Below are 20386 nucleotides of genomic sequence, written 5' to 3'. Positions count from 1 at the left end.
CCCTGACGAGAAGAGCATGATTTATCAGTTCAGAGGTGGCCTCAGAGAAGATTTGCAACTAGCTCTTGTGCTTTTTGAGCCGAAGAAGTATGATGAGGTCTACAATATGGCAGTAAAGCAAGAGATTGCTCAGCTCAAGTGCGATGCTTTCAAGAAGAGAGTCAGGGATGCAACTCCTTCTTCTTCAACTCAAGTGGTAGCTAAGCAGCAAACATATTGGTTGCCTCCTCCTCCTCCGTTCCGTCAGCCTTATCAGCAGAAGAGCAAAGGTGGCAATGGATCTTCCCACCCACCCAACCCAGGCTTTCAGAACAAGACTTCGTCTCATGCTCCAAGGTCAAGTGCTCCGTATCACCGTCTTCTTTCAGAGGTCACGTGCAACAAGTGTCAGCAGAAGGGTCACTATGCAAACAAATGCTTCAACCAGAGGCATCTTCCTCCTCCTCCTCCTGTGAGATCTGCCAGCAATGCAGTGGTCAAGCATAATCCCAAGCATGCCAAGGTCAACATGATGAACGCAACTCGGGCAGAGGACTCGTCAGAAGTGATCATGGGTAACCTTCCTATTAACGATATTCCTGCAAAAGTTCTTTTTTACTCTGGTGCATTGCATTCTTTCATGTCATTCCCATTTGCATCGGAGCACAACTTTGACACTAAGGCATTACCTAATGCTGTTGCAAGAGTGCTATGTAATGTTAGTGCCTGTTTCTTAATAGATTATGGACATTTGTCATTTTTGTCATGTTTAATGTGTGCCTCCTATGAACTTGAGCCCTATATGTGTTTTGGGCTATGCCATGCCATCTTTACAGGGGTGTATGCCATGTATTTTTGTGATCAATGTGGTGACTAGCACAAGCATGCAAAGTAGCTCTCATGATGTTGCTGATTTCAGGGACTTAGAATCCCTGATGATATTTTTATGCCATGTATTCTTGTTGCTACAGAGTGATCCATGCCTCTTTTGAGCATGTTTAGTAAGGATGATTTTGAGATATTGTTGAGCTCTATCCATCCATGTCTTTGTTTGCAATTATGGAGTACCCTAGCATGACTCAATCTTGCTCTACTTTTGCTATAAAATATTTCTGGCAGATTGTTTACATGTTAATCAATTTTGCCGAGGTTGTTGTAGTTGATCCATGCATTTTTTGCGGCGAAAGAAGGGCATCAACCTCCTTGCAGGTGGCCCACGAGGGTCAGGGGTGGCCCCAGGGGGGCAGGCGCGCCCCCTGCCTCGTGGCCACCTCGGGCGCCGACTCGCATGGATTTTTCTTCCCAAAAATCATATATATTCCAAAAAAAATCTCCGTCAATTTTTATCCCGTTTGGACTCCGTTTGATATGGATATTCTGCGAAACAAAAAACATGCAACAAACAGGAACTGACACTGGGCACTGGATCAATATGTTAGTCCCAAAAATAGTATATAAAGTTGTCAAAAGTATATGAAAGTTGTAGAATATTGGCATGGAACAATTAAAAATTATAGATACGATGGAGGCGTATCACGTAGCCTCCTACTGGATTGATACCTTGGTTCTAAAAAACCGAGGGAAATACTTACGCTACTTTGCTGCATCATCCCTTCCTCTTCGGAAAAAAAACCAACGCAGTGCTCAAGATGTAGCACCCGCGCCCTAGGCCGTGTGGAACCCCTGTGCACCGTCTTACTTCCATTATCCCGCCTATAAATCCCATAGAAACCCTAAGTACTAATTTTCTTCTTTTTTTGCCGCCGCAAGTTCCTGTTCCGAGGAGATTTCAATCTAAAGGTTTATTCTGAAATTCTGTCGGATGGGAGATTCACCACGTGAGGCTTCTTCATCAACCTTGCTGCCTCCATGACCATATTGCGTAGTTTCCTTCGGACCTTAGGATACATGGAAGTAGCTAGATGACTCTTTCTCTCTCTTTCTTCAATACCACATTCCTGTGAGGTCGCCTCACATAATGAAGATCTATCTGATGTAATAGCTGGTGTGCTTGTTGGTATATGATGAATTGTCACTCTAAAATCATGTTGTTCATTGATAGGACGCTGCTTCGTTCACTTGTTTGTTTGGACTTTTTCCATTTTTCTGGTATACTTTTATTTACATTCCAAAATATCCTAAAATATAATTCATTCGTCCCACAATATAAGACGTTTTTTCTAAATTAAGTAATATTTATATTTAAAATGTTTATGTGGTGTTTCAAAAGTTTATACAGTGTTTAAAAAATTGTTTGTGCAACTTTTAAAAAATTCCAATGGCATAAAAATGTTCACACGTGTAATTGTTTGTTAGCGTCATTAAAAACCATTTTTGATCACATTAAAAGAATGCTGTGACATTAACAAAATCCCCTCATGTTTCACAAAAGGTTAACACAATGTAAAGAAAGTTGTCCACAGCACTAACAATATGTTGTGACATTTAACAACGTTTATACGTTTCAAAAGCATGTATGCGGCATTAAAAATAATCTTTTTTAATTCAGAAGAAATGTTCGTGTAATTAAAAAATGTTTGTAAAAATGTAGATTACATTAAAAAAATCCTATGAGTTTCATAAATATATAAATATATTTGTAACATTTTGTAAAAATGTTTATGCAATGTAATTTCTTTCACATAGTTTTTAAAAATGGTTTGTATCATTAAAATATGTTTTAACATGTATTTGAATAATGTTTAACACATATTATTTACTAATCATGCATTTGAAAAATATTAAATGTGTGTAAAAATCTTTTAGATGTATACCAAACATGACAATGTGTATAAAAATAGACTTCAAAGCATATGTTTGAAAAAAATGTTAATGATGTATTTAAATAATGTTAAATGAGTATGAAAAAATATTCATGATGTGTATGAAAAATATAATGTTTTATGAAAATTGTGGACATGTGTTGGAAAAAAGGGAAAACAAAGAAAGGAAAACCCAACGAAACATGATGCGGTCTGTAGAAAGACACAAGAAAATGAAGGAAAGAAAAAGAAAAAATAGAAAAAAAAACCCAAAGAAAAATGATACAAATCTCTACTACTTCAAAAGAACCTAAGATTTAATCTTTCACTCAATTTTCTTGCCACCACCCCATTCGTCGAAGCTTTCACCCTCCACCAGTTTTCCTTGTTTTCTTATTACCTTTTGCTTTCATCAAACTAGTAATTGATAGCCCAATAAACCAGGTCAATCTATGGTATAGCAATAAATTCATGGTCCATAAATAAATTGTTTTATTATTGTAGCCAGACATCTTTGGTAACTTAATAAATAGGAATAAATTCATAACACATAAACAAATAGATATCAATCAACCTCTTATATTTGGTAACCCAATCAAACAGATTAATGATGGTATTGTACCTATTTTATCTTTGGTAAGCCAATAAATAGCAATAAATTCATGACCGAGAAACAAATAAATATAAATTAATCTCTTATATTTGTTAACCAATTAAACAGATTAATGATGGTATTATGCATATTTTATTAGTTTAAGAAATATCTAAAAAATATGTACTTTATAATCAAAGCATAATCTTATCTGGTCTATTTGCTTTGCATCATGATTTGTCATGTATGGTTCTCTTATTGTGTTATACAATATTTGCCCCCCTTGGCAACACACGGGCACATACCTAGTAGTGATGATGATGATAATAATAATAATAATAATAATAAGAAGAAGAAGAACAAGAACAAGAACAACAACAACAACAATAATAATAAAATAAAAAATAAAAAACCATAGAGAAAAAGCTTTGCACGTTGCTAGTAGACAGCCCAGTAGTGCAGTGCAAGAGGCGTGAAGGAACTACGTCTCGTTGCAGGCAAGAAATAGCCATGGTGTCACTAAACCACCACTATGTATCTATATCTATACAAATATAAAAAGAGTGAGTTGCGGAGATCCAACAAATCTCACATGTTCATCCTCAGCTATCCAACGGTCTACGTTGCTTCGGTATTTACTGTTAATCATGTTTATCAATAAACACATTTAGCACCCTCCACTAATTATTATCATGCCTAATATCTACTCCCCCCGTCATATAATATAAGAGCGTTTTTTTACTAGTATAGTGTCAAAAATGCTTTTATATTATGAGACGGAGGGAGTATGTTAGTATTTTTTTGCGGGGCATGTTAGTATTAATCAAGTAATTATATCCTACCTAATATTAACATGTAATTTATATCTCGTCCGATATTAATGTGCAATACAATTTATATTTGGCTAATATTAACGCAGATTGCACGCACACAATTAACAATCAAGAATCAACAAAGTCCCTCGCTTCTGGTGTTCCTTTTATTGTCATGACGGATGTTGAAATAGATTCTTTTCGCAACAAAAAAAAGATAGCCAAAACTTAGAGGCGCGCGACAACAGAATTCAGGACCTTTGTTTCTCATGTGAACTAACTTGGACATGATACAGCAAAACAAAGAAACAAAACAGAAAGCCAAACTAGACGCGCGTGACCACCCTTTCCATTTCATCTCTGCTCTAGCTTGGGCTATCCTTATCTTTACTCTTGGTCTTGCTTCTACGCAACGGAAAGCTCACACCAAAGATGATGAGGGCACGTCCTGATCCTAGTAGCCTCCAAAGGACGGGTCTGAGAAATAAGCAAACACGAGAGGACGCTTCTGTAAAATCTGTTGGAAAAAGGAAAGCACATTCATTCATCAGAATTACTTATCCAGATCAGAGCAGCCACATTTCCCTGCACCACTCACTGACCCACCAACCAGAGCCAGAGCCAGAACCGCACCGGGCATAGCGGGCCCGCGGCCCCACGCGTCAGCGCGCGCCGGCCCGGCCGCCTTAACTTCGGCGTTACTCACGTCGGACTACCGCTTTTAGCACCCCACCCGAACGGCAATCCTAGATCTAGCTACTCCCCGCGCAGCCACACAGCCGCACAGCCGCACCGATCGGTACGCCCTCCACCCCCGATGACACGCGGGCCCGGTGCGAAGCGGGTCCCTTTCGCCACGGACTAAAGGGGGAAGAATTCCACGGGCGGGGGAGAAACTGGATCCGCACCGCACGTCCCGAGCACGAGGCACGGGCTCGTCAACACCCCCGACTCCGTCCACTCCGCACCGCAGCCCCCGCCCCGGGTTTCCGAATTCCAAATTCCTACACCGCTCCGGAGTCCCTCCATGGATGCCGCCCAAAACCCTAGGCTGAACTGAACCCCTCCTCGGGACGCGGCCATGGCGGAGCCGGCCCTCCTCGACCCCGCCTCCCACTTCGACCTCCGCCACTACCCGCCCGGCCTCTTCGACCCGGACCTCCGCCTCGCGGACGACGACGACGACAGCCTGCCGCTCGGGAATTTCGGCATCGGGCTCGGCGCGGGCGGCGACTGCGACGACCTCGACTTCGACCTGCCCGCGGATTTCTCCGTCGAGGACTTCCTCCTCCGCTCCCCCGAGCGCAGCGACTCCGCCGCCGGATCCGGGCCCACCGCCTCCTCGTCCTCCCCCGCCGCCTCCGGCACCGGCTCCGCCGTCGCCGACGCCAGCTGCGAGGTCAAGCACGAGGAGTCGGACGAGGGGAGGAGCGCCGCCGCCCCTAGCTGGGGCCTGAAGCGGAAGCCGGCGAGCCCCGCCCCCAGCTCGGAGGCGGCTAAGTGCCGCCGATCCGGGGACGGCGAGGTCTCCCCTTCCGCGTCGGCGTCGCGGCCCGCCGTGGACTCCGACGAGGGAGGCGCCGGCGGCGAGGGGGAGGACACGAGGCGGGCGGCGCGGCTGATACGGAACCGGGAGAGCGCGCAGCTGTCTCGGCAGAGGAAGAAGCGCTACGTCGAGGAGCTGGAGGAGAAGGTCAAGTCAATGAACTCGGTCATAAACGACCTCAATTCCAAGATCTCCTTCATTGTGGCCGAGAATGCAACACTGCGGCAGCAACTCGGCAGCGGCGGCGGGAATTGTCCACCACCTGGGATGTATCCACCGGGAGCAGTGCCCGGCATGCATTTCCCTTGGGTGCCCGGGTATGCCATGCGGCCTCATGGTTCCCATGTCCCTCTTGTACCAATTCCTCGGCTAAAGCCGCAGCAGCAGGTGACCGCAACCAAGGCTACAAAGAAACCAGAGAACAAGAAGGCCGCGGAGAGCAAGAGTAAGTCCAAGACCAAGACCAAGAAGGTGGCAAGTGTTAGCCTTCTCGGTTTGATGCTTGTTATGCTCGTATTTGGCGCTTTTGTTCCAGGGTTCAATCACAATTTTGGATTGAGTGGGGGGAGTGACAATGCAATGTTTAGGAATTTTGGTCAGCCTCATGATAGGGTAGTGAATGTCAATAACCATGGTCAAGCACCTAAAGGGGGTTTGAACAATAGTGACATGACTGGTGTTGATTCTGGAATGATGATTGGGACTGATGGCAGTGCTGACCAGAAGCATCAACCTCCACTTAACTCAAGTGAGACCCTGCCTGCTTTGTTGTATGTGCCAAGGAATGGAAAGCATGTCAAGATCAATGGCAATCTGATTATTCATTCTGTGCTTGCAAGCGAGAAAGCGGTAGCACATGGGACTTCACAACACAACCGTGACCAGTCAGGTATAGATCACAAAGAGACTAGTACAGCCATAGCTCGTCATCTATCACTGCCTGGAAACAATATGAATCCACAAGAGAAATCCCCGGTAGATGGACCATTGCCGCAGTGGTTCCGTGAAGGAATGGCAGGTAAGCAGAACAATTGTTTGTCAATCTAATATTCTTGTTTTTTTGTGAATTGTGATACTGCAGCTATGAATTCCATTTATTATCCAAACTATTACTCCCTCTGTTCCCAAATATAAGTCTTTTTAGAGATTACAACAAGTGACCACATACGAAGCAAAATGAGTGAATCTACGCTCTAAAATATGTGTACATACATCTGTATGTTGTAGTCCATTTGAAATGTCTAGAAAGACTTATATTTAGGAACGGAGGGAGTATTTCTCTGTTGCATTGACACATCATGATGTGATATTTTAATCAAGAAGGTCCCCGCATTATCTTACTTCAAGAGAGGCCAAATGCTACAGAGAATAATATTACATGTTAAAATAGAAGTCAAAGGATTGAACTGATTGTCCATGAGTCATTAAGAGAAGTTGAATGTATGTTAGATAAGAATAACATCACTCAACTATTCAGGAAATGGGAACCCAAATCTATATTTAATATTGCAAACAAGTAAGTCTCACACTTTAACCATCCAGCAATGGGAACAATGTCTTTATTTATGCCCTCCTTTTAGCAATCATGTAGAAAAGAGCTCAGTAAATAGTAATGATATTATTACTTTTTATTTGTAAAAGTAATTAAAATTCAAAGGATTGAAAAGATTGTCCATGAGTCATTAAAAGTAATTAAAATTCAAAGAAAAGTAGAATGTATGTTAAATCAGAATTATGTCACTTAGTATGCCATCATATATTATGACATTGCAACTATTCAGGAAATGGGAACTCAACTCTATATTTAATGTTGCCAAACAAGGAAGTTTCACACTTTTAGCAATCAAATAGAAAAGAGCTCAGTAAATATTAGTGTTATTGTTGCTTTTTATTTGGAAACTGTCTTAACAGTGATTATCATGTAGACTCTGTCCTGAAGAGCCTTAATCCCTGACAAAAACTTATCTGTCAGTACAACCTGTGTTCAAGCTCTATGCTAGCAAAATAGTAGAATCATGGTATGCTGCTTTAATGTTACTGATTATTTCACAACTTCAATCCCGTTTTTGCTGTATATTCCAAGTACTTTATTGCAATATTTTCTTTTCATGTAGAAGTGATAACTGCTAAATCTTCACAAGCTTGTAGGAAAACTAGTCTGAACTCATGTGCCTTATGTTTTTGTGGTGTTGTCAAGTTTGTTACTGGAATAATTGTTCTTTGGTCTTGCTGATGAAGTCTCCTACAGAAAACTTGGTTTTCTATTGATACTCTTTGAGTGTTGTTGCACTGTCTCTTACTCTAATTCTGATGCAACAATTTTCAGGGCCTATCCTAAATTCTGGAATGTGCAGCGAGGTGTTTCAGTTTGACATTTCCGCTGCCACCAATTCCGGTGGCATAATACCTGCTTCTCCAGCTGTGAACTCCTCGAGTGTTAATGCTACTCGAAAGGTTCCAACACCAGCTCCTGCTTATTACGGCAAGCTGAAGAATAGGAGGATCATGTACAATGAGGCGATTCCACTCACTGGGAAAACGGCGAACAACACAGGGCCTTTTAACAGAACTTCTGAAAGCAGCAAGCTACCTGATAAGAAGCCAGCATCGTCTGTAGTTGTTTCTGTGCTAGCTGATCCCAGGGAGGCTGGTGATGGCGACAGCGATCCAAGGATGACTCCCAAGTCCCTCTCCAGGATATTTGTTGTTGTTCTCCTTGATGGTGTCAGATATGTCACATACTCCTGCACTCTTCCTTTCAAGGGTGCCAGTCCTCATCTTGTAAACTAACAAATAATCATGGGGGTTGACGCGTTGTCATGGTTCTCAAGCAGCTTTGCTGGCCCCGCCGAAATGTGATGGCCGATAGATTAAAACGACCTGATGCTGTTGTCTAACCAAGGAATGAACTTTCTATTCACTCGGCCTGAGGTAATTCAAGTTTGTCGAAGGTTTGAAGTGGTGTGAGCTAAATGTGGTTCTGCAGGTTTAGGCTGTGAGTGCAGTTTTTGTGCTGCTGTGATATAACCAGGATCTTATGCTGTACTCTAACCTTGTTATAATGTACTCCCTCCGTAAACTAATATAAGAGCTTTTAGAATACTAAAGTAGTGATCTAAACGCTCTTATATTAGTTTACAGAGGGAGTAATACTGTTTAAGGAACTTTTAAGACAAAATATACTTGTAGTTTTATCTCTCCAGAGCATATATGGCCGTGACAAACTTGTTCATGTGTCGTCCGAGACAAATCGACATCTGGTTGATGGAAATTATTTCTGTCAGCTTTAATCTGGATAAACTTTATCAGGTGCACATTTCAAATGAAATATTAATCCGATAAGCATAGTACTGAAACTGTAACGATCTCTACAAAATTAGTTGGTTCTGAATTCTGATTGGAGTTTGAATTTTTTTTTAAAAAGAAAAGAAGACGTTACACATGAAAATCCGTCGAACAAAACGGATTTGTAGTCTCTTATAAAATGACCCTGTAAACCAGGCTAAAACCCACGTTATCCGCAGGGGCGCAAACCCCCGCCTCCCAGCCCCATCCACCATGGCGCTTCACACTGTCTCAGGCATCAAGCTCCCGCCCTTCTCTCCCCCGCCTCCCCACCACCACCTGGGCGCGAGCCCCAGCGGCGGCAACCTCTACGCGGCCAGCGCATTCCCGCGACGCCGATGCGGCGGGCTCGCCGCCGTCGTGCGCTGCGCGAGGCGCACGGGCAAGCGGCGGTACCCGTCGGAGAAGAAGCGGCTGGATCGGCGCCACAAGGAGCAGCTCCGCCAGACCGCCCCCGAGGAGGGCGGCGTGGCCCGGGAGGCTGGCTTCTGGCGCCTCTCCAAGCTCGCCGTCCCCGCCAGCGACGACCCCGGCAAGGACTTCCTCGGCGTCTCCCCGCCGCTCCTCCAGGCCATTGCCAAGGCCCTCAAGTTCCCGGTAGGCTATCATACTGCATTTCCTGGCGTGGAGCCATAATGCCATGAAATTCGCGAGGTCTTAGGCTTTTATTAGGTGAGTCGAGAGGGTGTTGCTGAAACAGAGGTTTTAGGTGGCCTTTGCTAGTGTTGCAATTTTTTTTTACTTAGTTCGTGCCATTAATTGACTAGATTTGTGCTCATTCGTCTTGGAAAATATCACAACCTTGAAATGAGCTAGCTACTCGTAACTCCCTTCAAGGAAGTCTAGTGCAGCTTGCTGTGGTGATATGGTAATGGGAATCGAGTGTAATTCGTTACTTCTGTGTTGAGGGCCTGGTTTGATAAACGGTTTGTAACTGAATTAACAGAGCTTCTGCCTCACCTTCTCCTACATGTATTGGGTTATTTCCCCAAATCCCAATTGTAATCAATCAGGAATTGGCTGGATGAGTGTTCTATGTACTGTACGGTGTACACAATTTAGTTATCTAAATGACCGCCTGCGGGGAGCAATTTCAAATGTTGCGCTGTACTCCCTCCGTTCACTTTTGTAAGTCATTTCAGACAACTCAAAATGGGTTGTTTTGTACTTTGTCTGAAATGTTTTTAAGGTCTTATAAAAATGAACAGAGGGAGTATGATATTTCCTGCTATACCTTCGGCATGTGTTTGCTTTGAAGCTCCATCCCTCTGCGGTTTACATTTGTTGTTACCCATGTTACAATGTCTCTTGTTGTAGATCTTTTCTATAATTATTATTATGCGCCTCTAATCGATTCTCCTGTGCAGGTCGCTTCTATGCTCCCTGAAGAGGCCTTCTCTGTTATCCGCAAGTCATTTGATGCACGCAAGGTTCTTAATGAACTTATATAATGTGTCTACTCTATTTAATATTGCTCCTCCTGTATATATATGGGATGGCAACTTAGTTGTCATAAAACACTTGCTGTTGGATGTGCTGAAACGATGCAGTCAAACTGGGTTAAGCTTTGTAAAAAAAGAACTCAGTAAATATCTCCAGCATGGTGCTTGTGAGTGGGCCTGAGTTGTCATCTGGCGGGTAGGGTAAAATCTAAGCCTGTTATAAAGCGCCGCATTTTTGCAAAATAATCTGGTATTGTCTGCAGAGATTTGCAATGCCCTGTAATTTGCACAAATAGCGTATATTTAGCAAGAAAAAAATGGTCAGTTTACTATCTATTTATGCTGTCTGATACTTGGTGTATACTTATTTGATCTGGGGATTTTATACTAAAGTTATTTTCACAGTGTAGATGTTCATATAAATTGAAATAAATATGTGATTGATGTGAATTCTATTTATTGCAGCGATTGGTTATTCATGTGGTTACCCAATCTAATTATATTCAATGATATCTGAAATTTATCGTAATGTTTTTTGGTAGACGGTTCTGTGTTGCACATTTTTTGCTTCATCCGTGTTGCGACTGTGACCACGTGTGTTTCTAGTGACGTTGAGTTTTTTAATCTATATTTCAATTCGCAGATTGGTTATCACTTTATCTGAATCGTTTCTTTGTGCATGAATAAACCATGTTTTACATTTACAGATTTTGAAAGAACCTCAATTTGTTTATACTGTTGATGTGGATGCTAAGAAGCTTCTGGACATGGAGCCAAGGACATGGGATTTTATTGCTAGATTGGAACCCAGGCTTGGAATTGTAGAATATATGTCCGATGGGAGGGTAGCAGCTGATCTGATCAGTATGCTTAATGTTCATAACAAAGTCTCCGATGATGAACATGGTATCAGGGATACTGTTAATAATGGCTCGATCAGTCCTACACGAATGAAACCAAGGGTGGCAATTGTAGGAAGTGGCCCATCTGGGTTGTTTGCTGCCCTTGTGTTAGCTGAACTTGGAGCAGAAGTTACCTTATTGGAGCGTGGCCAACCTGTTGAGCAAAGAGGGCGTGACATTGGTGCACTAGCAGTTAGACGAATTCTCCAATCAGAAAGCAACTTTTGCTTTGGCGAGGTATACTGTTTGCTCCTACCGTACTACCAAGACATCACCGGACAATCACATAATTGCTTTGATCAGTATTCAAATAGGTAGTTGTTGTCTAATATATGACTATATCTTTTCGTTAAACATAAACATTATCAATCATGTCATTCGGCAAATACTAGTGATAGTTCTCTTTGTTCAGGTGATAATATGGAATTGATGTACTACGTCAAATTATGCGTACATGTATCTTAGAAGAGGTGGTTTACGTCTGTGCTCTGTATGTGAAATAGCATAGGGGTTTCTTCTTTGATACATGTTCCAATCAGGTATATTAGCTGGTGCATGGATTAGTGCATCCCAATAAATGCACTCTCCTAATTATATGACCTGTAAAGTGTACAGAGACATATTTTAGACATTAATGCATCTGGCTTAATCTCAGATTGCTTGAAATGAATTATGCAGAAAAAATGTGTACCAATCTTCACATTTTTTTACTGCAGCTAATTTAATTAATTCAAAACCTAACTAATGCATGCTTGTTCTGAACTCATGTTCTTCATTGTTTGAGGTTTGCTTTTCCATACATTTTTGTGAATTTTAAAAGGTTATTTAATCAAATGATATTTGCAAGTTTGGTTGATGGCATATAGGGCAATGCCTATTTTTTTGAAGTATCAATTACCTACAATGGAACTTCAATGATTGACCAAACCACTATTCCCTTTTTCCATGTTCCTTAAAAGATCAAGTCCATCAATTCTTGATCTTCTGTTCTTAATCATAGCAGGGTGGTGCAGGTACATGGAGTGATGGGAAGCTTGTGACCAGGATAGGGAAAAACACTGATGGTGTTCAGGCTGTAAGAATCTTCCTGCTCTACCTCAATGGATGCTTAGCTTGCAAATTAGAAATTCTTCTAAAAATGTTATCTGTAATTATTGATGCAATAATGCAAGCTTAGTATCTGTTGGCTGCCAGAGTTCAAGACTCTGGTGGTAACCAGTAAGTTGCTCCCCATACTGGTCATGGATAGTATGGTAAATTTTTTGCTGTTGTTTTGAATACATATCCATCAAAATAGGAAGAGCTTCTGCATAACATAATATCCTAGACTTCAAAACTGACCATTTATATGTGTTTAAGCTATTCCGTGGGGTCTTGGATTTCAGGTGATGAAAACATTTGTTCATTTCGGAGGCCCTCCAAACATTCTCATTGATGGAAGACCTCACTTGGGTACAGATAAACTTGTCCCTCTGTTGCGGAATTTCAGACACCACTTAAGAGAGTTGGGCGTGAGTTGAACATAGCAGTCTTCATTGAAGCTTTGCTATTATTTTGTTATGTAAGCCTTCATGCACCAATGTATTCTGTTTTATGTTTGATACAGGTTGCCATAAGATTTAATACTAGAGTAGATGACCTTATAGTGGAAGGCGGGCAGGTCAAAGGAGTTGTGGTTTCTGATTCAAATCTACAGCCAGGTTCTGTTGATCAGAAACTATCATTCGATGCAGTTGTGTTAGCAGTGGGGCACTCAGCTCGTGACACATACAGTATGCTTCTGAGGCATAATGTAGATATAACCCCCAAGAATTTTTCTGTAAGTTTTCTTATGCTGGTTAAGGCAGTTTCTACTTCACTAGTACTTGTCAATAATTTGATGGTCAGATAGCAGACAAGCCACGGCGTAGAATTTGAGACCATGTTTGGGTTGGATATTAGGTTACATAAGAGGCACATTGGTCTTCAGACCAAACAAAAATAGATTACATGGAGTTTGCTTTCTTTGTCGATCAAATATCTCGGGTTGAGAATATTGTACATGTCACTGAGTAAATACTAGCAGATCATTTAACTTTTTGCCATGTTATATAGATGCTCTCTATTTCAAGTTGTCAACAACATTATCTTGTCCTATTTCGCACTCCTTTACACCGTATAGATAGGGAAAAGGCTCTTCTAATACAACATGTAATTTGGTGCATGCTCAAGAAAAAGACATAGATAAAAAGTCCATATCATATTATATCAGGACGTTGTATTGTATTAGGAATTTAAGGTCCAAACTTGATGCCACATACCTCAGAGGTAAATCAAGCAAGAATACATATTTTTCTCCTCTATATACTACAGTATCTGTCACTCCCTTGAGTTCTCTCACGTCTTATCTATGATAGTTATTTCGTTAGAACCAAGTTCACAACAAGGTATTGGTAGAATAGTGTTTTTTAGTATTTAAACTAGCCAATCTAGGCATTTTAATCGGTTCTTTTTATTATTTAATTGGCCTAACGTAGGTCTTGGCTGGATATAGCCTCCTCGTGGCATTATGTCTTTTGCCCATATTATCTTTGCCAATTGCAAGCACTTGTTTTTTTCTTCATAACATGAAGGAAAGTATGGTAAATTATTTTCTCTTCAGTCCATGTGACAGCATTGGTTATTCTTACAGGTTGGTTTAAGAATCGAGCACCCCCAAGAACTGATAAACAACATCCAAGTAAGGCATATTTCATTTGTTCACACCAACGTTTTTCTGAATGATACTCGCCTAATGTTTAGCTTAATTTATTTCAATGTTGATATTTAATTTCCAGTAATTTCATATTCTGTATTTCATGAACTCCTAATTGGTGATTGTTAAAGGTGAAACTGAAACTAATAAATCAAGGTTTAGGATGATAATTACTATGACATCATGTGGAGCAATCCATTTATAAACTATGGAAAAGTACAGAAACTGCCAGTTTCTCCAATACCCTCCAACCATCAAGTTTTATTATAGGAGTAGCAGCGTGAACAGAAGCTGAAGTTAAGTTTTGGTTTTTAACTTGTATTCATTTCCTTTGCAAATTGTGATAAGTAGCGAGTTAACTATGCACTGATGAGATCTCACTTATAAAAGCATGAGACCGAGTTTGTCTTGCTGGGCTGTGTCCAAGGGCTGACCTAAGCCTTTGTGCCCACCAGTATTTTTGAGCATGGATGCTCATGGAATTACTGTTTATTGCATGATAACAATATCTGTAGTATGTGCACAATCTTTCATAGAGCTTTATATATGGACCTATTGATCTTGTAGTAACTCCTAACACTCACTTATTTGCCGGCTTGATACAGCTACACCGTTGATCTTTACTCCCATAAAAAAGTCAGTTGGTGGCGACAGTCCATCCACTTTCATTACAGCACGTGTTATATTTGGCACAAACGGTTAAGATGGGAGCGGATATGGATATTTTGCTCTTCCATGAACAGTTTTAAAATTCCATTTTAATGAATGGGTATTGCGCTAGTATGGGTAGCAGCATACTGTATTTCAGTGTTGAAAATCAAATGTACAGTGTTTTCACATAATCACATTGTATTCAAACAATCTGTGTGATATGTGTCATTGTCATCCTGTGCAGTATTCTGAATTGGCTGCTGAAGTACATAAAGGGCGTGGGCGGATACCTGTAGCAGATTACAAGATAGTGAAGTCTATTGGTGAAGGAGATGTGAAGAATGATATAGAGCAAGTAGATCAAAATCGCAGTTGTTATTCGTTTTGCATGTGTCCTGGAGGACAGGTCAGTCATTTTCTTGTTGTTTAACTCACCTTTCTTTCCTTAATACATTATGGAGTATTGGAATCCCGTTCTTGAATTACTGAGACATGCCTGCAGGTTGTTCTAACTAGCACAAACCCATCGGAATTGTGTGTCAATGGCATGTCATTCTCACGGCGAGCGTCTAAGTGGGCAAACTCGGCTCTTGTGGTCACTGTATCATCTCATGATTTTGAACCATTTCAATCCCATGGTTCTCTTGCGGGCGTAGAGTTCCAGGTACTTGTTACGATTCCCTTAGATAACTGAAATGCTTCATAATTGCATTGCCATCACCATGAACAATTGGCTACATTGACCCTCTGGATTATGTGCCTTAAAATGACTTTATGATAAAGGTGTCAGCAGTACAAGATTGTCTAGAAGACAACCACTTGATTGCGAAAGTACAAACAATCCACTTGGACCTAATTACTTTCTCGAGTGTTTGATTCCTTTACTTTTTCCAATATTAGTTGGTTTGCTGCACTTCTATTTTTCGAGAAACCCCAAAAGCCTTGCATCTTGATGCATTGATAGAAAGGAGAGTTTGAGCTCAGCAACATTTCATTTTGCACCTGTACTACAGTCTGATGACATTTCCCCCCTTCTGTTAGCTTATGAATTATCTGTAACTTTGAAAACAGAGAGAGTATGAAAGAAGAGCAGCTATGATGGGGGGAGGGAATTTTGTTGTCCCTGCACAGTGTGTCACAGATTTTATCAGTAACAAATTGTCAGGTACTAATTGTATACTAAAGTCTTGTCAGTTAGTAATGATACACATTTCCTTATATTTACTTTGTTACCTGTTTCAGTTACAACTCTCCCACCATCAAGCTATAGGTTGGGAGTTCGTCCATCCAAACTCCATGAGTTATTCCCTCCTTACATAACTGAAGCTTTGCAACAATCAATAACGATGATTGACAAAGAGGTTCGAACTATGATTTTCTTTCTTCATTTTGCAGTTTTGACTTTCCATCTGTCCTGACCCATTTGCAATTCGATATTTCCAGATGCCAGGCTTTATTTCTAGTGAAGCCTTACTTCATGGTGTAGAGGTATGCAAATTCTTATGCGACAAGCTGAATGTGTTTCCTTATTGTTTTACTTGCTTAAAAATGGTGGTTCACTTGATGAATTCCTACACAATGTTTTATTTTATTTTTGCGAAAATGATCAGATCTACTAATACATCCGTATCTAGACGAATCTAAGACAAGAATTTTGGGACGGAGGGAGTATTATAAAAGTTCACCGAAAGTAGAAAGCATCTCAAACATAATAAAAATTGCATTGAGATTCCGAGACCACTGAACGACCACTACTGCCGCCAGAACAAGCCGCCGACGCGCCGCTGTCGCCACTCCCCTACCGGAGCCGGCTTGACCTTGTCGATGACAGCCAGGAAGTCTTCGTGCATGTGCCCCTAAGGACCAGCGCCCTGGAGCGATAGTTGTCGCAGTTGAACCCTTGCATAGATCTGAAACACCCGACACCAAGTCTCACCACATGACGAGAAATCCTAACCTCACCGCCCGAAGGAGACGGCTGGAATCTATGTCGGAGCTCTGTCGACTACGTCCAGACGGATGAACTCGAGGAGGATCGAAGCCCGGAAGACAAACTCGAAGAACCACTGCCATCCGCCCGAGGGCCGTGCCTACGAGGACAAAAAAAACCCTAACCTAAACAACTAACCGGAGCGGAGGCACAGGAGGCACCGGGATTCCCCTCACCGCCACCGGCCGCCAGAGTGGCAGGCAGAGGGGAGGTGAATCCACAGGCTTGCCGGTGAATACTACACGATGTATTTAAACACCAGGGAGTCTGGTGTTAGTCTTAAGCTATCAACGCCATGACCACTGGATGGTAACTGGTTAGTCTAATAGAAACATTCTTGGCTACTGGCATGTGGTCTGCAATTCTTTAACTTTTAGTGTAACAGTTGTCTGCTGTTAGTTGCAGCCTGTGCGGGGTAATGCAATAGTGCCTTTTGCTACTGGCAGGTGTGAGAACAAAATATTGGAGCATGCTCTGAATTATAACAGAAAAAATTAAGAGTTTAGGCCTGCAGTTGAGTTTAGGAAATGCTGAATCTAGTTGTACTTCCTGCAGAATAGCCTGCAAAACCAGGGTATATTTGAAAATTATAATAAGTGGTGTTGGCAAGGTGGCCTGTCGGTGCAGCAGGTTTCTGTAGTTACACACTTTAGCTTGTGACAGTGAGATTGGAACCTGTTGTGCAAACACAACAGCGAATTGTGCTTTTTCTTAAATATCTCTTGTTCTGGTTAATTAAATATGGGCCAAGGTTGAGCTGTAAAGCCATTAGAGTAACCTTTATGAAACAGAAACAAAATACTTTTAGTTTCTTTGGGCCTGCCGAGCTAGGCTAAAGCCATAGGACATTATAAATTTAGTTTACAAAATCGAGTATCTTCCTGAATGATACCCTGAAGAGGTGCATTTTTTGGTTGTTCTCCTGAATGCTCATTCATATTCCAGTTTAAATGATCCCAATATATAGTCTAGCCTAGATAGTGCAATTGTAACTAGTATAGGCTTTTAGCTACTTGATTTGCTATCCCTAGATTCTGTCCTACTTATTGGTAATGTGCACTTTCCCGCTGACAAAGATGCATCACCTTCCATTCAACCTTCTCTGGCCACTTTGATTGTCATATTTGCATATACCCTTGGTTTTTATTTCAAACTTTTGTCTTTATTCTTCATCCCCTTACCATTTTTGTCTCAAATCATATGCTAATCCGGTAACCTGTATAACTTCCAACTCTCATCTCTAACTTGACTTTAAATTTGAGAGAAACCCCTGCACCAAGACAAATGCAAGTCATTCAGGCGATTTTTTCAGGAAACTGGTGAAAAATATTTTCAACATCATGGAGAATACTTTTAGCTTTCTTAATATTCATTGGCATGTGTAAATTATCTGCCAGTTCCGCGGCGTGAAAAGATTCAATGCGAACTGTCATATCCACTGCATAAGTTCATTTATGTGCAATCTTTTTTCTTTTCTTCTTTCTGTGGCTGGACTTCTATATCTTTGGTGTTACAGTTATGTGTAGTGTTATCTCTGCATCCACCCCTCCCTTTTATTTATTATACATATTTGATGCCTGTTTACAGACTAGAACGAGCTCCCCCTTGCAAATCTCACGACACAGGGAGACATACGAGAGCACGTCACTGCAAGGGTTGTATCCAATTGGGGAAGGTGCTGGCTATGCAGGGGGCATAGTAAGTGCTGCTGTGGATGGCATGTATTGCGGTTTTGCTTTAGCAAAACAGCTTTCTCTGTTCGCTGGTGATATAGAGGCAATTTTTGGCAAAGCACAAAAACAAACAGGTTCTGTAAAATATTGAGTTATTCCTAGTTATTTGTTCACACTTCATAGGCCCTAGATATTGTTCAGACCCCCCCCCCCCCCCTCACCCCCTCTTGCTAGACAATTTTGCCATGGAGAAAACTGTGCAAGTGTACTTGTAAAGAAATTCGAGTCTGATGTAAAGAGAACAGGGATGCTATAGGACTTAACATTATGTATAACAAAGGGAACTTGGAGGCCATATATAGTCCGGTTCTTTCTGTCATGATGCCAACTTAACATTGTCGTGAGCACTACCTAAAGTAAATCACAATTATAATTTTTTGGAAAATATGTTGTTCGTTCTTCTGTTTTTAAGGAGAGAGATTTAGCCACATCATCTTCAGTTCTGCAATTCCCGCACCCCCCCCCCCCCCCCCCCCCCCCCCCCTTCAGTTCTGCAAAAGCAAAACGATGCTACATTTCTCAAACTATTTGTGTATTGCATGCTTGCTATTAGACTATACAAGCATTGACCCCAGTTTTGTTTACAGTAATATTTCCCCAGTTACTTGTGTGAAGTATCTTTTTTTTTGCGAAATACTTGTGTGAAGTATCTTATCTTGTTGTACATATACATCATGGTGAAACAGACACCATAGGTCACAGGATACAATATGTTCCTTGCTTATACGGTTAGAGGTTCCCTGAAGAGCGACGAGTGTTGAAGTGATAATCGGTTTGCTCTTTTCTGGATGTTTGCAATCTGTGCCGTTTCTAGTTTGCTCCGCGACATTGAATCATCGGAGTTGAAACAAGGAATTGTAAACAAATTCTTCATGGTGCTATGACATGAGATTCCGTCACAATTGCGGAAAAATGGCAAATTTTGTATCAAAGTCTGCACACCTTGGACGCAAGTAGCTGACATCGCACATCTATCGCAAGGGGGCACTGAACCATGACGTGATCCATGGATTCATGCATGATGCCTCAGATCACAAAGGCGGCCGAGGAAGAGCCCTTCTCTGCAATGATCTTATCGGTCGGTGTACTCCTGGCCATAGAAGAACGCCTGGTAGGCAGAGATGGAGGAGTAGATACCACTAGCTGAGGCCGCCATGTGAATGTATCCTCCTGATAACCGAGAAATTTTTAGCATTGCTCAATCATCTCCATTTTTCTTTACAGAGGGAGTACACCACTAGAGTTTCTCAACACCGACACGTGGATCCTCAAGATTAGCCCTCCCACCGTCGCATCTATCGAGCACATTTGCCAATTCTTCACTTCGTGGGCACCCCTTCATGAGGTCCAGCTTGACGACCTCACCGAGGACACCATCATTTGGAAGCACAGTAATAACGGCCTCTACTCCGCGGCCTCCGCCTACAAGGCACAATTCCACGGTCTAGTGCTTTCCCTTATAGATCAAATGGTTTGGAAGAATTGGGCTCCTCCTAAAGTGAAGTTCTTTACTTGGTTGGCCATCTAAGATAGAATTTAGACCGCAGATAAGCTTGAGAAACGTGGGTGGACAAATTGTGCCCTTTGCCGACTTTGCAAGGGAGTGCAAGAAAGTGTGCCTCACCTTTTCTACAAATGCCGCTACACCATAAGGCTTTGGAAGTTGGTCATCCAAAAACTTCGACTCGACCACATAGACACCACTACACACCCAATAGAAAAGCCATGGCATCGCTAACTATGCTAGTCACATGGACCATTTAGAATGAGAGAAATGCACGGGTGTTTCGCAACAAGAGTGCTCCTCCACCAATATTGCTTGCCATCATCATTTGTGAGGCAAATCTTTGGGTCACCGCCGGTGCAAGAAAGTTAGGGTCAATTATCACGCGCGAGTA

General features: G+C 41.7%; 2 protein-coding genes across 2 annotated transcripts; both read left to right on the top strand.

The window, feature by feature from the left end:
• Window positions 1–5063: 5063 nt before the first annotated feature.
• Window positions 5064–8649, top strand: LOC123055592 (bZIP transcription factor 39). Its single transcript, XM_044479545.1, has 2 exons — window positions 5064–6709; window positions 8018–8649. Exons 1-2 carry the CDS (start codon window positions 5227–5229, stop codon window positions 8479–8481), a joined length of 1947 nt encoding a protein of 648 aa, XP_044335480.1. The 5' UTR covers window positions 5064–5226; the 3' UTR covers window positions 8482–8649.
• A 552-nt stretch (window positions 8650–9201) lies between these two features.
• On the top strand, window positions 9202–18808 carry LOC123055581 (uncharacterized protein Cbei_0202). The gene is made up of 13 exons (XM_044479539.1): window positions 9202–9633; window positions 10404–10466; window positions 11186–11617; window positions 12384–12455; window positions 12766–12891; window positions 12987–13199; window positions 14052–14099; window positions 15010–15171; window positions 15268–15429; window positions 15837–15930; window positions 16008–16126; window positions 16209–16253; window positions 18343–18808. Exons 1-13 carry the CDS (start codon window positions 9250–9252, stop codon window positions 18577–18579), a joined length of 2157 nt encoding a protein of 718 aa, XP_044335474.1. The 5' UTR covers window positions 9202–9249; the 3' UTR covers window positions 18580–18808.
• The last annotated feature ends 1578 nt before the right edge of the window (window positions 18809–20386 follow it).

This window comes from Triticum aestivum, chromosome 1A (genome assembly GCF_018294505.1).
Source record: "Triticum aestivum cultivar Chinese Spring chromosome 1A, IWGSC CS RefSeq v2.1, whole genome shotgun sequence".
NCBI lineage: Eukaryota > Viridiplantae > Streptophyta > Magnoliopsida > Poales > Poaceae > Triticum > Triticum aestivum.
This window is presented reverse-complemented; position numbering and strand designations above follow the sequence as displayed.

Excerpts from the sequence above, each read along its gene's own strand:
- LOC123055592 (XM_044479545.1), top strand. The coding sequence starts at position 5,227 with ATGGCGGAGCCGGCCCTCCTCGACCCCGCCTCCCACTTCGACCTCCGC. Across the intron at positions 6,710-8,017 it reads GTTCCGTGAAGGAATGGCAG|GGCCTATCCTAAATTCTGGA; the intron begins GTAAGCAGAACA and ends AACAATTTTCAG.
- LOC123055581 (XM_044479539.1), top strand. The coding sequence starts at position 9,250 with ATGGCGCTTCACACTGTCTCAGGCATCAAGCTCCCGCCCTTCTCTCCC. Across the intron at positions 12,456-12,765 it reads ACACTGATGGTGTTCAGGCT|GTGATGAAAACATTTGTTCA; the intron begins GTAAGAATCTTC and ends CTTGGATTTCAG. Across the intron at positions 13,200-14,051 it reads TAACCCCCAAGAATTTTTCT|GTTGGTTTAAGAATCGAGCA; the intron begins GTAAGTTTTCTT and ends TTATTCTTACAG.